The sequence below is a fragment of the Ambystoma mexicanum genome, chromosome 9 (assembly GCF_040938575.1).
Source record: "Ambystoma mexicanum isolate Mex_15411 chromosome 9, UKY_AmexF1_1, whole genome shotgun sequence".
NCBI lineage: Eukaryota > Metazoa > Chordata > Amphibia > Caudata > Ambystomatidae > Ambystoma > Ambystoma mexicanum.
This window is the reverse complement of record NC_090931.1, coordinates 1542908874-1542926418: the sequence shown is the minus strand read 5'-3', so window position 1 is coordinate 1542926418 and position 17545 is coordinate 1542908874. Positions and strand designations below refer to the sequence as shown.

Genomic DNA, 17545 nt, shown 5'->3' with positions numbered 1-17545 from the left:
ACTCACAGGCACGGATCTCACCACCTGTTGCACTGCCACACTCACAGTCACTGAGACACGGATCTCACCACCTGTTGCACTGCCACACTCTCAGTCACTGAGACACAGATCTTACAACCTGTTGCACTGCCACACTCACTGAGACACAGATCTCACCACCTGTTGTACTGCCACACTCACACTCACTGAGACATGGATCCCACCACCTGTTGCACTGCCACACTCACCGAGACACGGATCTCACCACCTATTGCACTGCCGCACTCACAGTCACTGAGACATTGATCTCACCACCTGTTGCACTGCCACACTCACAGTCAAAGAGATACGATCTCACCGCCTGTTGCACTGCCACACTCACTGAGACACGGACCTCACCACCTTTTGCACTGCCACACTCACAGTCAGAGACACGGATCTCACCACTTGTTGCACTGCCACACTCACTGAGACACGGATCTCAACACCTGTTGCATTGCCACACTCACTGAGACACGGATCCCACCACCTGTTGCACTTCCACAATCACAGTCACTGAGACAGGGTTCTCACCACCTGTCGCACTGCCACAGTCACTGAGACGGGGATCACTGAGACACGGATCTCACCACCTGTTGCACTGCGACACTCACAGTCAAAGAGATACGATCTCACTACCTGTTGCACTGCCAAACTCAGTCACTGAGACACAGGTTCTCACCACCTGTTGAACTGCCACACTCACTGAGACATGGATGTCACCACCTGTTGCACTGCCACACTCACAGTCACTGAGGTACGGATCTCACCACCTGTTGCACTGCCACACTCACTGAGACACGGATCTCACCACCTGTTGCACTGCCACACACACTGAGACACGGATCTCACCACCTGTTGCACTGCCACACTCACTGAGACATGGATCCCACCACCTGTTGCACTGCCACACACGGCTCTCACCACCTGTTGCACTGCCACACTCACTGAGACACGGATCCCACCACCTGTTGCACTGCCACACACGGCTCTCACCACCTGTTGCACTGCCACACTCACAGTCACTGAGGTACGGATCTCACCACCTGTTGCACTGCCACACTCACAGTCACTGAGGTACGGATCTCACTACCTGTTGCACTGCCACACTCAGTCACTGAGACACGCTCACAGCTCAGCCCCGTTCCCCACACGCCTCCATTAGTGAAAATCCTGCCCATCTGCCCTCTTCCTCTCCTCTTGCATATTGCAGTTCCAGTAAAACACGTGAAACTCCAATTCCCAGAATCCAGTGGGTTGTTGATTAAAAGGCCAGGGCTGGTTGAGGAGGAATGTCATTACAACACGGGTACAACAATGACACCAGAACACACAAGAACAACACATGCGAACATTCACCTGATCTGGACTCTGTCCTGACATTTCTCTGTTCTCTCCAGTGGCCTCGGGTGGCTTCCTCCTCTGTGGGGTATTTCTCTGCAGTGACGTCTTTGAGAGGTTTCTGAGCAACACCCATCAGCAGAGAGGGGGAGCAGAGGACAGCATGCCCGGCACCCCATCCGTGCCCTGTGGAACCCCGCCCAGCCTGCCGTGCTACTGCGGCTGCGCAGAAGAGAGGATACTGCTCACCGGGACATGCGCAGATGAAGGCATAGCTATTCCAGGAGCTTAGAGAGCAGTCCGCCCCGAGCCTCCCGGAGAAGCAGCGTTGCCTGGCTGCAAGAAAGAAACAAACAAGCCGAATGTCCCCTCAAAACAAGCCCGAAACAAGCTGACCCCCCGTAGGAATAAGCTGAAAAAAAAGCACACACCTAAAAAGCCCTGGAAAAGTCACAAAAGTCAGAATCACCACACTAAATTATAAACATACAGAATGTTAAAGGTAATTGTACCGCGCACCCTCACCAATGGAATTGGTCCCCAGGCGCTCTGGCGGATCTGCAAATGATAAGGTGGGAAGGGTTAGTAAGGTGAAGAGGGAGTAGGATAGTGAGAGGAGTGGTGTTCTGTTGGCAGCTTCAATATACACCAGATGCTGAACTTTGGTGCGGGTATCGAGTCTGTGATAGGCCGCGTGTGCTGTTGGTCCGGCTTATGTGTTGTTGCAGTGTTGTGAAGTGGGTGCGGCTTGTTGTGCGAGAGATGGTTGTGTGAGTTTGAATGAGATAAGCATGCAGAGTTTGAGCTTATATTGGTTAGTGGGTTACCTGACCTTTGGCATGCTAGCATTTGTAGTTCTGTCCCAGTGTGGCACCAGTAGACCCATAGCTCTCAACCATTTATGTCTCAAAGGCGGGTGAAAACACCCGATTTTATTTTTGGCGGGTGAGAGGCCCATTGAAACGAATGGGCGCGCATGAGGCTTGGCGGGTGAGTCAGCTGTTTACAAGGCGGGTTACAGCCGCCAAAAGCGTGTGAGTTGAGAGCTATGGTTGACCCCCACAACTCTATCTGGATGCGGCGCGGGCCAATGTCTAGAATTCTATCTGAGTGTGGGCAAGCCAACCTTCACAGTCCCGTCCAGATGCGGCTCAAGCTAGAGTCTAGAAATCTGTCCAGGTGTGGGCATGCTGTCATTCGCAGCCCTATCTGGATGCTGCGCAGGCTGGTGTTCACAATTCCAAGTGTGGCCCACGCCAACATTCAAGTTTCAAATCAGTCCCATCTAGATGCGACGCAGGCCAATGTCCTCAATTCTAGGTGTGGCCTGTGCTAGTCTTCAGGTTTTCGTATAGGTGCGGGCATGCTAATGCTCAAAGTCCTATCTAGATGCGGCGCATGCTTATATTTCACAAATCTATCTAGGTGTGGGTATGTTGGCATTCAGCTTTCACCTAGGTGCGGGCATGCCAACACTCATGGTCCTATCTAGATGCGATGCAGGCTGACATTCTCAATTCTGTCCAAATGTAGATATGTTAATATTCACAACTCCATCTAAGGGCGGGCATGCTAGCATTCAGAGTCCCCTCTAAATGTGACGCTGGCCAATGTCCACAACTACATCCAAGTGTGGCCATTCTAATATTCTCAATTCTATCTAAATGCGTCTGCCAGTCTGGATATGGTGCGTCCGGTACGTGCGAGTGGACGAGTCACTAGAGGGCTTTCGTCTGTGTCTAAGTATATGTTCAGTCTCTGGAGCCTTCCTTTTGTGGCTATTTTCCATGCTATCTTATGCTCTGTCGGGTGGTTAGTTCTTTGGTCTGAGTGTTTGTCCAGATTGAGAGTGGCCGGGATTGGAGTTATTTTCATCGTTGTTTTAATGTTTGCGCATTCTGGTGCATCTCCGTTGTGGTTACCCTGTGAAGAGCCATGATTTGAAGAGTTTCCTGAGTGCTAGGTGGTTTGTTGTGTTCCGTATATTCTTAGGTAGGTCATTCCAGGTTTTGGGTGCCTGTTGGGAGAAAGAGGATCCTCAGAGTTTTTTTCTGTTGTAGGGTTTTGGTTCCAGGCGTATGTCGTTGCTTGATCTTAGTGTTCCTGTCGGTTGATGTAGGCGTAGTTTGTTGCTTAGGAATTCTGCGCCTTGTTTGTGTATTGTTCTGTGCGTAATGCACATGGACTTGAACTTTATTCGTTGTTTTAGTGGTAGCCAGTGTAGTATTTTTAGCGCAGGTGTGATGTGTTCCCTTCGGGGTAGCTTGAGGAGGAGTCTGGCTGCTGCATTTTGTATGCGTTGCAGTTTTTTTTAGAAGTCGTTCGGGCATGCCCAGGTATAGGCTATTGGCATAGTCTACTCTGGACATGATCAGAGCAATGATGGTAAGTGTTTTGTTGGCGAATGACAGGAACGGTAGGATCCTTTTTGCTGCTCGCAGGAGTAAGAAACATTTCTTGATTACCGAGTTTACTTGTGGCTCCAGAGTGAGATTGTTATCCATCAGGACCCCTAGGTTTTTTACAGTTGATGATGGTTCTGGTGTGGTGCCGAGCTCTCTTGGCCAGGGGATGTAGTTTATGTCTCCTCCCTTTTTTTAAATGATCATTATCTCTGTTTTGCCTGGGTTGATTTTGAGATGGTTGAGGTTCATCCAGTTGAATATGTCACAAAGGCAATTCTCTAGTGTGGTGTTTTCTTCTCTGGTATCTTGTATGTTTAAGATTATTTGAGTATCGTCGGCGTAGTTGTAGCATGTGAGGGTGTGTTTTTTGATGAGTTTGATTAGTAGGTACATGTAGATGTTGAATAGCAGCGGGGAGAAGGATGAGCCTTGTGGTACTCCGCACGTGGATTCTCTGGGTTTGGATTTAAAAGGTTTCATCCATACTGTTTCTGTTCTGTTTGTTAGGAAGGATTTGATCCATAGTAGGGCAGTGTCTGTTATCCCTAGTCCTTCTAATCTCTTTATGAGGATGGTGTGGTTGACAGTGTTGAAAGCTGCAGACAGATCAAGGAGAATCAGGGCGGTACCGTTGTCCGAGTCTGCGTTTGTTTTTAGGTCGTCCCATATTGAGAGGAGAGCTGATTCTGTTCCTCTCATGGGTCTGAAACCAACTTGTGCCTGGTCTAGTAGGGTTGTGGGTCATAGGATCGACAACAAAAGGATCAACGGGTCAAAGGATCGATACAAAAGGATCGACGGGTCAAAGGATCGAATTTATTTGTCTTTTTTTTCACATTTGTTTTTTTTGTGCGGTCCCCCCCCACAACCCCTGTTTTTGTGGTAAAAACCACTTTTTTTCCCTGAACGAAAACCCCCCAAAAAATATATAATAAAAAAAGAAAATGTGATCCTTTGACCTGTCGATCCTTTTGTGTCGATCCTTTGACCCGTCGATCCTTTGAATTCGATCCTTTGACCGGACACCGTCTAGTAGGCAATGCTCTTTTATGAATTCTTGGGTTGTTTGGTAGATGTACGTTTCTAGTAGTTTGGCTATGTAAGGTATGTTGGAGATGGGTCTATAGTTACATAAGTCCTCTACGTTTCCTGTTGTGTCTTTGAGTAGCGGCTTGATGTAGGCTGATTTGAAGGCCTGTGTTACTTTACCTGTTGAGATTGAGAGGTTGAGGAGGTTCCTGTGGTATTCCATGGGAGATCCTTGTTTGAGAATTGTTTTGTATATGTCCTGGGGGGCAGGGGTCTTCAGGAGAGCCTGATTTGTTGCTTTGGTTTACCAGTTTGACGAAAGCCTCAACTGATATTTCTGGGATGTTTCGTAGCTTGTTTGCGTGTTCCTCGTCGGTGTCAGTGGGGTTTGCGCTGTCATCGCTTGGTCTGTTTTGAATGGTGTGTTGGATGGAAGTTATTTTGTTTTTGAAGTGGTCTCCAAGGTCCTCGCAGAGTTTCATCGATGGAATTGGCGTGTTGTTGCATCCCGGTGGGTTTTTTATTTCGTTTATGATTTTGAATAGTTCTTTCTGGGCGTTTGGTGCTCTGAAGATTTGGTTGTCGTAATGTTTCCTTTTTGTATTTCCTTTTTATATGAGCGGATCTGTTGTAGGAATTTCAATTTGTTTGCGGAGGTGTTGTTGGTCCTCCATTCAGATTCTAGTTTTCTTTTTTTTCTTTTCATGTCGTTGAGTAGTGGGGTGAACCACTTTGCTGTGGTTTTCTTACGTGATGGGGTGAAGGGCTTTTCTTTGGTGATGTCGTCTAAGGTTGTTGCGATCCAGGTATGAAGTACGGCAACTTTTTTGTGTAGATCTGCTTCTTCCATGGGTGATGCTTGTGGTTTGCTGAGTTCTAGGAGTTCGGTTAGGTTGGAGTTTTTTATGGTTCTCCAATTTCTTTTCATCATGATGGGTCTTTTTTTTGTTGATTTTTGTTGGAGCGGTCGTTGTGATTATGAATGGAATGATGAGGTGATCGGTCCAAAGTATTTGAATTGGGCGTGCCGTGGTGATGAGATCCTTGTTGGTGAAGATTGCGTCAAGTGTGTGCCCTGCTGAGTGGGTTGCTCCTTTGACCAGTTGTTGTAGGTTCATGGCTGCTAGTTGGGCGGTTAGGGATTTTTGTGTGGTTGTGGTTTCTTTGATGAAATCTCCAAGGATGATCAGATGGTTGTACTTGATGGTTATGGTGGTGATTGCTTCTGTGAAAGCGTCTTTGAAAGTCGCGACGTAGGTTGGTGGTCTGTATATCAGTATGAATTTCAGGTTAGTTTTGGGGTTTACTGAAAGTCGTAGTATTAAGGATTCGCATTTCTCGATGTTTAGAGGATCTTCCATTTTGATGTCCAGTTGTTCCTTGTGGATGATCGCTAGTCCCCCCCCCCTTTCTGGATTTTCTGTTTGTTTGGATGCATTTGAAATGACATAGACATAGTATGTTACAAAAAAAGACTTTATTTGATCTTGATATTTTTGGCACTGTCTCATCTACTCTGTCCTTGCAGTCTGCCACTACTTTGGCATTTTATGGACAATCAGTATCAGTTCTTGTGAACTTCCCCTCCTTGGGCATTTTATTGTGATTTTATTGTGATTTCATGACAATTGTTTGGCCCATCGAATCTCCGGTCTGTCAGTCTGTCAGTCATCTGGCCAATCAGGTCTCTGGTCCTCTGGCCCGTTACCACTCTGGTCCGCAGCTCATCTGGTCCTCTGGCCCATCACCTCTCCGGTCCGCTGCTCATCTGGTCATCCGGCCGTCACCTCTCTGGTCCGCTGCTCAGCTGGTCTGTCACCTCTCTGGCCCATGGTTCATCTGGTCCTCTGGCCCGTCATCTCTCTGGTCCGCTGCTCATCTGGCCTGACAAACTCTCCAGGTACAACAAGACGTTTAGCATGCAAGCCAGTCTTTTAAACATTACATACACCAAGGGTAAGCAAAGAAAACGTTGTGATAGGGCATTCAGACGTGTGTGAAATTAATGCTGCTGTCTGAATCACTTGACGGATCTCTAAGAGTGAAAGGAGGATAGTTCCAGGCTGATTATGCTTACTGCTGTAGGTTTATTTCCAGCTTCCTAGTTACAGTTCCACATATAAGGTTTATGCAAAGACAATAGCTAGGACAACACCGGCTCCCATCACCCAGGCAGGCCAGCTGTAACTGCCACCACCAAGAACTGTCACCACAGAACATTCCACCATTCACTCGTCAACATTCCACGTGACATCACTAGCTACATCACATCAGACAAGCACTACACAACACACCTTTCTCCTTTACCCAACCACACTTATACAGAGCATGTCACATGCAGGTACTACACAACACACCTCCCTCCTTTGCGAAACAGACAGACACATGACACGCCACACGCAGACCAACACTTCCACAGGGAATCCCCACCATAAAGCTAACAAACAAGAACAAACCATATTCTCAGAAATCCTTCACAGAGTCAACAATACTCCCTCAGTCTGTTGCCGCCACAAATAGACAACTGGGCTCTCACCCCAGGACCAAACCCGCCCAAATCCAAGGCACCCTCACCTACATTCTGACACCCCGCAAAACTGCTTCACCACCTTCCACCCGCCCCTGTCTCAAATCTTGCGGGCCTCCAGGCTGCCACCCTGGAACTCCAGCATGTCTCTAGACTGCCACTCTAGAGCGCAATCGGACCTCAAAGTCCCCAAAACCAACCACATCCACACACCAGAAGGTAACTCACACAATGGAAACACCAACACTACCGTTCACACACAACACCCAAAAACCGACTCAGCAGACAGAGCACATTCCAGCCAACCAGGCTGTACAAACCTACCAAACACATTGGGAACGGTTGCCACACACTCCCAATGCCATCAACCAATACTGGTAAAACAAAACGCAAAGATGACATCCTCACACAATTTGTATTTGTATTTATTTTATTTATAGAGCGCACCAGGGCCGCGGGCATCCGGGCGCGTATTTAGCTACAACATGTTAATGCAGACATAGCAATAAAATTACAGTTTAAGTTACAGTTTAAGATTACAGTAACATTTATAAACATATATACATGATGCCATTACGGTGAGCAAGAGGACATAACCTATGTACAAGAGATGCAAGTCGGGAGATTGAACCCATAGTATAAAACAAGGTCCATACTCAACACCACAAGGAACATGAAAAACAATTGTCTCATCATCTCAGGACACCACCACACCCCATTCCAATGGGCCATTGCCACGCGTCCCCAGCTATGCACCCCCTTATCTTCAGCTACATCCTGCCCCTCATGACGAGAAGGGTAACAAACCCTGGGGGAGGCGTTACCTTCACTTAGAACAACCGCATGGCTTTTAAACGTTTACCAAAATCAGCTAACCTCCATAAACTAGACCAATACCCACACAGGAATCAGAAAAACCCAACCTCCTTGCACTAAAAGAGCTGAGGCGCTACCTCACTCTAGAACAACCCATGGCTGTTAAAACTTTTACCAAATCAGGTAAACTCTGTAAACCAATCCAATACCCAAACGGGAAGACATTACCACCCACAAACTACATCGCCCAAGCAACACGTACCATGCATTGCCCACTTCAACACTCGAATCAAAATAGTCTTCACACCATTTACACTTGCTACCTCGCATATCCAAAAATCCTCGCCCCGTGAATTCATCCATGCTCACTGTGAGTACAATCCATTACCAAGCTCTCAGTGACTCTCTCTCCATCCAGATACAGAAATTGCATATTATATACAATATTATCAGAGTCAGATTGATAACATGCATTCCAAAACAATGAAATGCCGTAACCATATTTTGCTATAAATAAAGCAAAACACCAAAACCAAAACTTTAATGGACCTAAGAGTCCATAGCCATTACTAGGCTCCATCATAACCTAAATTTCCATAGCCAGTTGGGCTCTAAAGAAACCCCTTCATGCAACTCTAATTGCTGCAAATCCTAAAAAGAAAACGTTAGTTTTAACCATCACATACAAACACATTCATATGTGCTGCATGCTTTGCAACAACACAGTAACACATTGTGCGAGCGGAAGTCCATGTGCCATGAGCAAGGCACTCCAAACCTGAAAATCCTCAAAACGAATTATTCTATACATTCACACTACATGCTTCTTTAAGCAACAGCTCATACCAACCATCACAAATGTGCACCTTTTTAGCTCTTTACCCTCCATACTTCTGTGGCTTGTTGTATACTACATCAAAAGTTAACCACATTTAAATTTCCATTCCAAGCCTCCTATCAAAGACGTGTGCTACGATCACCATATATTACACAAAATGGATACTTAAGTCTATCCTCCTCGATTCCTTAGGAGAACAGCTTGACACCATCTTTCCCATTCCAGTGTCTCCTTTACCACCATTACACAAAAAGGATATCTCTGTATTGGTTTTGACACAACCTCAGAACCACAGTGATCCTCACTTCCCATCTCCTTGAGCTTTTCCCGCCATTGCGCGCACCGGCAATGATCAGTTCCATCTGAAATCCTTTGGCAGCTCATTACGCGACGCTGTGGTCATGACAGGTAAAAGAACTGCATGCATTCTCCTTGTTCGCACTTGCAGTCTAGCAGCTCAGTACCTAACTCTCCCTTCAATGAAGAAAGCTCAATTAAAAACCAAAGTACTGATATGCTGAACAGTGAAACAGCGTGGTCTGGGCCGACTCCCGCAGTGCTGCACCTCCAGAACCAGCAGCCCAGCACTTCTTCCAATAGACCTCGTACCAAAAACCACGAAGTCTCTTGCCACTAGAAGATCTTCCCATGAAGAGATAAACTTCTGGCCACTGATCGTACCTTCCTGCTGGCCGCTACCCTACGTCTCACTCATTGAAATGGAGCGGCTTCACAGTACCACCGCCCACCACCATACACCTCAGGCAGACAGAGCGACTCCACACAGGATGGGTCCCTGACTCTGAAGACTCGTCGCACTACGCCCCTGCACACATTGCGAACCGAACTTCAAGATCACACGGCAAAAGGTGGAATATTGGAGAATCTTTATTCCATTCCATCGCCGACTCCCCAAGTTGGCTTTGTGACGTAATCAGTCACCGATTTGCAGCAGAGAAGTGCTGAGCTCCAGACGACCAACGGTCACAGCACTGCCTGGTCGTCAGCACGGTACAGCATGCTGTATTACCTCTGACTTTAAACACTGTGCATGACGCCGCACCTTGCCTTCACACATGATCCGCACCCAAACACTTTGACAACAGCAGGATTCCAGCTGCACAGCTCCATTAGAGTCAAACGTAGTTTGAAATCATGAAGCACTGCACCTTTCTTTATCTTCCCTGGGGCGAATTCTTTAGTAATAATGATCTTCCCCCGTTAGACCACTCAGACCAGTATGTATGGACCTGGTGGTGGAACTGGCCCTGTATGGTGGTAAAGTCCCATGTGCAGTTTGACCAGGTGGAGCACTGGGGATCTGGACTCATCACCATACAGGGCCAGTTCCACCACCCAGCTGTCCTTCTCCAGCGAGATTCCTGATACCACTGCGCCTTTTCCTTTACTTTTCCCTTGAGGCCTGGGTGATGGGACTAACTGGTTTGTGGGGGGGGGGGGCGGTGTTGTCCTTTTCCTCTGCAGCTTGTCCTTCCTGCACCCACCCACAGCAGGGTCCTTTAGTGGCTTCTTGACCTTGTGGCACGTAGGTTCCCTGTTTCCGAGACCGACTCGTTGCCAATGAAAAGAGGATAGTTCCAGGCTGATTATGCTTACTGCTGTAGGTTTATTTCCAGCTTCTTAGTTACAGTTCCACACAAGACATATAAGGTTTATACAAGGACAATAGCTAGGACAACACTGGCTCCCATCACCCAGGCAGGCCAGCTGTAACTGCCACCACCAAGAACTCTCACCACAGAACATTCCACCATTCACTCGTCAACCTTCCACGTGACATCACTAGCTACATCACATCAGACAAGCACCACACAACACAAAGTATGTAGTATGCGTGGTTCATTTGATCAGTTACTTCAGCCTGCAGACAGTTTTGGTCAGTCATACTGAATAAATATTCTTTAAAATGCAGAATTTGCATCACATTTGATCAGCCCCTGTCGCCCATGGTACTATTCAAACAGTCCGTCACACAAGGAATGAATTGCCATTTTCAACAGTGGGCCTCTTTTTAATTGTTGGCCAAGACAATGTTATGCCTCAGTCCCACTTGGGCTGCAGGCAATGAGGACTGGGCACACCAACCAAGAGACCATGAGTATGGCATAGGATGCAGTATATGCAACCAACAAAGAACACAAGCTATCCACTGGAGCGTGTATGTCCAGGGAAAACCATGGGGGCAATAGCTGCAATACTGGGCCTATGAGGGCTGCTCCTACCCCTTACCAGGCATTGCGGGGACTGGAGATCTGGTGACAGAACCAGAGGACATGCCATGTCTGTGATCGCCAATTATCTCGTCATCAGGTGCATAGTTTCGGTATCTGGGCCTCAACGTCAGCCTGAGTCCCTCCCAGCTCAATCTTTCAGAGCCGCTTGCCCACTTGCCTCCCCGGGCTGTTGGAGCTGAGACCCACCTTAATCACAGCTTTGCCTGGCAGGCTGCAGCCATGCCACGTCACCCTCTCCTCATTTAAAGGCAGAGGATTCATAAACCAGGCTCTAAAACAAACACTCATCCACATACAGGCTTAGACTGGCCTATAGGGTAATAGGCCCATGGTCGAACCAAAAACACAAAATGTTGGTGTGGGACAGTTTTTCTGATCAAAGTGGGCCACTTTTTTGACCCATGTGTCCAGTTTGATGAGTTACTTCACTATGCAGATAATAGTTTTGACCAGTGTTTCTGAGTAAATATTCTTTCAAATGTACAATTAGCATCCCATTTCATTAAAAAAAACCTCCTCCTTGGGTACTATTCAAACACATACTTGCCAACATTCTGTGACCAAAAAGATGTGATGTAGGATTTTTCAAGTTTCAAAAATAACAATTTGCATAATAATGACATCACGGAAAAATACAAAACATACATTGTTGGCACCACTGAAGCATTCTAAAATACACAACCCATCAAACAGCACAACATGGAAAGATGTTCAAATGTTAAAAATGTATAATTCTTGATGGTAAGTTAACACCAAATTCAATTACACAGAAGATAATCACACAGAGCTGGTAAGCAACGTTTGCCACTGCTCCGTAACAGCAGCCTGGGCAATACATATGTATTCCTGCAGTGCAAGTTGAACACTGAATGACCTGGAGACTGATACCCCGCTCAGTCTGATATGCAGATGCTGTATGATGGTGTTGCGCTCTGCCACTTGCCTTCACTGGTGGTTCACCTAAGGGTTGTCCGGCAAGAGTGCAGGACAGAGTCAGTGGATTGGTCTGAGCCCAATCAAAGTAATCACCTATCAGCCCACTGTACAGACAGACTAATTAATGTGCTGCATGCTTTGTCCTGCTGCTTGACTTAGAGTCACATAAATTACCTACCACTGTAAAAAGCAGTAGGATCTGTCACCCAAATCTGTTGGCGGTAGGACTGCTTAAAAAGCAGTAGCCTAATGCCTAAATCTGTAGGGTTGGCAAGTATGCCAACAGGATCAGAAAAGGAATGAATTGCCATTTACAAGCAAAGGCCACTTTTTCATTGGTGCCTGAGGCAATTTTATGGCCCAGTTCGCATACATGCCAACATTCTGTGACCAAAAATCTGTAGGAATCTTAAAGGTTCAAAAATAGTAATTAGCATAATGATGATATCACAGGAAATGATGTCACATCAATTTGACCCAATGAAAGGATAGGACATGACATCACAGGAAATGTGACGTAAACTTTGAGCTTGTGACCTCACAGAAAATGACTCAAGTGACATGGCTTTGAAGAGATCACAGGAAACGACTGCCTGGTGTGGCCTATCCAGATCCTCTGACCCATCATTAGAAAACAATGAACCAAATAAGTGAGCTGTGCACACTGTGACCAGCTTCTTCCTCATTAACACAGGTTTTCCCCTTCAAACATACCCATAACAATGATGTATACATTCTCCATTAATTTGGGATTTTTAGAAGTTCATGAAACCTGGTTAACACTTTATTAGATTAGGACGTGTACTACTTCTTTAGGAATAAAACATTTTAATAGTTTTCCTTAAAAAAAAACATCATCTCTGTTAAGTAAAAACAAGCAAAATAAATAAAGTGATAATATTCTCAGTCAGTAGCTAAATTCAATAACTTTATAAACAACAAACTGTACCATGGGTTCAATGAGATTATCTTTTGCAGAGGCCTAACAAAGCCGACATTTTTAACAAAAGATGAGTAGAAGTGGATTTAGAAAACCTAACTTTATATAGATAGGTGGGCGCACATTTTCAGAGTGTAATTATGGCACAGACCATACTGCTGTGTCTGAATGCAAGGGCTGACTTTCTTTCCGGGGTGAAGTGTGGCCATACAGTAGCCTTATGGGACAGAGTTCTTCGCCAGACACACATGTCAAGTGACAACATAGTCTCAAACATGTATACAGAGCACAGCATAAAATACCAAGAATATACACAATAGAAATATACAGTGACAACTGAGTAAACACTGAGCGAGTGTTCCACCCCCCACACCCTCCGTGAAGCTATGTTCTGTACATCCTATGATGATTTCCCCTCAGGTGGAGCAATGCAGGACTTGCTGCACTCTCTATTATTTTTCCTTCTGTAGACGTGGGCCACACAGATGTCGCCACCTAGTGTGATGGTGTCAAACAGACACCATAATGATGATGTGGCCACCGCATTTTACATGCAGCTTGCATTCCTACATGCACTCAGACACATGGAGGCCTATTTAATAAACTGAAGCTGTGCGGGGGTCCACTTTCAGACTGTGCTGCGCTTGCGTAGAGAGCCCAAAATGCCTGGTATTTTATAAAGGGCAAGACTTCATGGAAAGCGCAAAGCGCAACAGACCGTAAAATTCGAATTTTAATGAGCTGCACTTCAGGGACGGGCAATACGGGGTGCAAGGATGCAATTGGCTGAGGCTGCATAGAGCGTAACAGCTGATTCACAGCTAACGCATGCCTGACATTTTCCGTTTAAGAGTGTAATTAAGACCTGCACAGGGGTATATGAATGATTTATGTGACTCTAAGGCAGGCTCCAGGACAAAGCATGCAGCACATTAATTAGTCTGTTTATACAGTGGACTGGTGGGTCATTACTTTGATTGGGCTCAGACCAATCCACTGACCTGACAGCTACTTGAGTCTGTCCTGCACTCTTGCCGAGACAACCCTTGGGTGAACCACCAGTGAAGACAAGTGGCATAGTATAACACCATCACACAGCATCTGCCTATCACACTGAGGGGGGTATCAGTGTTCAACTTGCAATAAATATGTACTGCCTGGACTGCCGTTACAGAGCAGTGGCAAACGTTGCCTACCAGCTCTGTGTGATTACCTTCTGTGAAGTTAGGTAATTGAATTTGGTGGTAAATTACCATTCAGAATTATACATTTTAAAAATGTCAACATCTTTCAATGTTGTGCTGTTTGATGGGTTTTGTATTTTCCTGTGATGTCATTGTTATGGGATTTATTATTTTTGAAACTTAAAAAATCCTACATTTTTTAGTCACATAATGTTGGCAAGTATGTGTGTCGTGTACCACTTGTGTATATTCCCTGCAATTCATTTCAAACAGTGGCAGATGGCGGGTGTATACAGTTTACAGTGTTTAGTGCAATAAAGAGACTTTTTGGAGTGCATATTTTAGGCCTGTCCAGTCAGCAACACTCAGTGAAAAAAGCGCCGCCTGCGGGCCCAGGCTCAGTCCGCGGAGCACCCGTGGATCCGAGCATGCCCCATTCAGACGGACGAACTGGCTTCTCAAGGGTTCTATTGGGGTTCCCACATTTTCGATTGTTCAGAGCCGGGAAGGATGGGGCCTTGATGGTTTTGCACATGTCGATTTAGGAGCAGTCTTGATGCAAGAATTTGCATATGACATTCTCACTGAAAAAACGCTTTGTGAAGCAGGCCCTCTTTCTCAGAAGTCACTCTTGCGGAAGTGCACTTTTTGTGTTGTCCAGTGATAGTAATTCGATTTTTTTAAAATGTATGTAAAGGGTTAAATAAATTTACAAACCCACCAAGAAGAAGAAATGTAAATTTATGTAGGAACACATCACACGTTTTTCAATGCGAAAATCCCATTGAAAAATGCTTTGCGGATTAGGCCGTTAGGGCGGTATGTACTATAAACACACACACACACGCGCGCGCACACACACGTTCGGTCGCGCACATCTATGAGCAATACATAGACACGTGCGCGCACGCAAAGCACATGCACAAGTGCACACAAGTGAAGGTTTGAAATGGCTGGTTCCGTCGTGTGTGAACAAGTCAGTGTCCAAACAGTGCCCTAGGTCCTGATTCATAGGATTTTTTGCACGGTGCAATGTGACTTTTAACTTGTGCAAAGTGACTTTTCACTGCAATCAAACACACTGATTGCTCGAACAGTGCAACGTTTCTTTTTACCGTGCAAAGTCACTTTCCACTGCAAAAAATACACTTTGCACTGCTCCACCCTTATTCATGGAACAGTGCAAAGGGTGCTTTTGCAATGCAATAAACTTTGCACTGCCCCAACCTGATTCATTGAACAGTGCAAAGTGTGGTTTTGCAGTGCAATACACTTTGCACTGCCCCAGCCAGATTCATGGAACAGTGCAACGTGTATTTTTACTGTGCAAAGTGACTTTGCACGCTAAAAAGACAATTCGCACTGTTCCATGAATCAGGATGTTTTGTTGCCAGTGCAAAGTCCAGTGCAAAGTGACTTTGCACAAGTGAAAAGTCACTGCATACTGCGTCTTGCAAACAATTCCATGAATCAGGTGCATTATCTGTAATTCATACTTTCCCCCAGGCTAACGGGACATTCGTGACACCAGCGTACCTTTTTTCGTTATTTACAATACAAGTTGTTTGATTATTGTGTTAGAACTGTTTTGCCTGTAGCATCGCGTGTGATGGCCTACATGGCACTTGCATGGGGACATTTGACCAAAAAAAGAATGGATGTGAGCTGGGCCTCAGCCAATCCCATTCATACAGCACCTTCCTCCCCATACTCTTTGCTAAGAGAGAGGGGTACCCAGATACGAGTCCCTGCCCCCCTGCCCATGGGGACTGTTCTTGGTGCATTTGCAATGAAGACTGTTTTTTCACCCTTTCCAGCTGTAACTCAGCCACCACGTCGACACTGCATTGCAAGGTGTCTGCCCTTACTCGACGCGGCCTCAAACAATACAAATTCGATTTTTGACACTAAACTGCATTTAAAAAACCCTAACATATCACTGGCTCGGCAACCCCACAGTGCAGCACGGCGCTGACACACAGTTTAAAATAGTGAACCTACCAGAGAGTGGAGTGACAGTGAACTTAGCTGAGGCACCGGGCACTGCCCGAAGGATCACGGCACTTCTGACTTGCAGGCAGACACTACCAAGCCTTGGTGCGCAGAGCCAGTGTCACGTGATGGCCCATCTCGGCCCAGATTTTGATTGATGACATTGTCATCAATCAAAATCTAAGATGGGCCGTCACGCCCCCAGTGTTCTGGGGCCTCAGGCACAGGCCTGAAAAATCCGTAGTGCAGCCTCGGATGTCGGTAGGCGGTAGGACTGCTTAAAAAGCGGTATCCTACCGCCTAAATCGGTAGGGTTGGCAAGTATGAGTTCGACCCTGCCCAGTACATGTATACAAAGGATGATCGGCAGATGTACACGGGGGCAAACCATACCAGGCATCAGTGCACCTAAACAGGCAACAGCAATGCCAGTCTGCACTGCGATCTGAGATCATGCAGAGGAGTGGTGTGAGCAGACTGTGCAAGACGCATTAAGAAGAGCAATGACTCTAGCTAATGGTGAAAGAGCAGATCATCTGTGGAGAAATCCTGGTTTAAACCCAGGGATTGTCCTGCAACTTCATTCTTAAAACCTGCTGATTTCTGTTTGCCATAAGCAACACTTTCTTTTACTTGAACCACACCGGGCACAGCTCCTGCAGCTCCCCTCTGAAAGCAGTTGGGTGGCAACATTGTGTGGGATAGTTTCAATGTTAATAGGGGTATTTATTTAATCATGCAATGTTTGTCGGATACCTGTATATTTATTTATTTATGCAATGTTTGTCGTTAAACATTGCATAAATAAATAAATAATCTGGGTCCATGTATCCGACAAACATTGCATAAATAAATGGCTGAGGCCTCTAACTTCAAGTTACAGTTTGCTTTTCCTGCAGCTGTGACCTGTATCAAAGTGAGCCAGAGAGTGTTAAGTCGTATGTCAAAGACGACAGACGCACACCTGCAGAGAGGCAAAGCTGCCTACAATGCAAGCCAACTACCCACACCCCACTGCACCTCCCCTCCCATCAGAATGCAGGCACAAAACCATTCAGTGACTAATGGCCCATCATTAGCAGTTTTGTGCAATACATTCTGAATGGAGGGGCTGGTCTTAGCTGCAGGGGGAACTGAACTGTTTTTATTGTTGTGCTTATGAAGAAACAAGCATAAAAATAAGCAGCCAATTAACACTATAAGCGGACAAAACTAGCGACAAGCGACTTGAAAAAAAATAAGTGACATTGGTGAAAAACAAGTC

General features: G+C 46.1%; 1 protein-coding gene across 1 annotated transcript in view; it reads right to left on the bottom strand.

Moving 5' to 3' along the window:
• The window catches only part of LOC138489487 (zinc finger protein 420-like), a 251712-nt gene extending 250160 nt beyond the window's left edge, over positions 1-1552 (bottom strand). Inside the window, exon 1 of the mRNA XM_069617229.1 lies at positions 1378-1552. Within this exon, the coding sequence (XP_069473330.1) occupies positions 1378-1401 (24 nt within the window). The 5' untranslated portion in view covers positions 1402-1552. The remainder of the gene's footprint in view (positions 1-1377) is intronic.
• Between the last annotated feature and the right edge of the window lie 15993 nt (positions 1553-17545).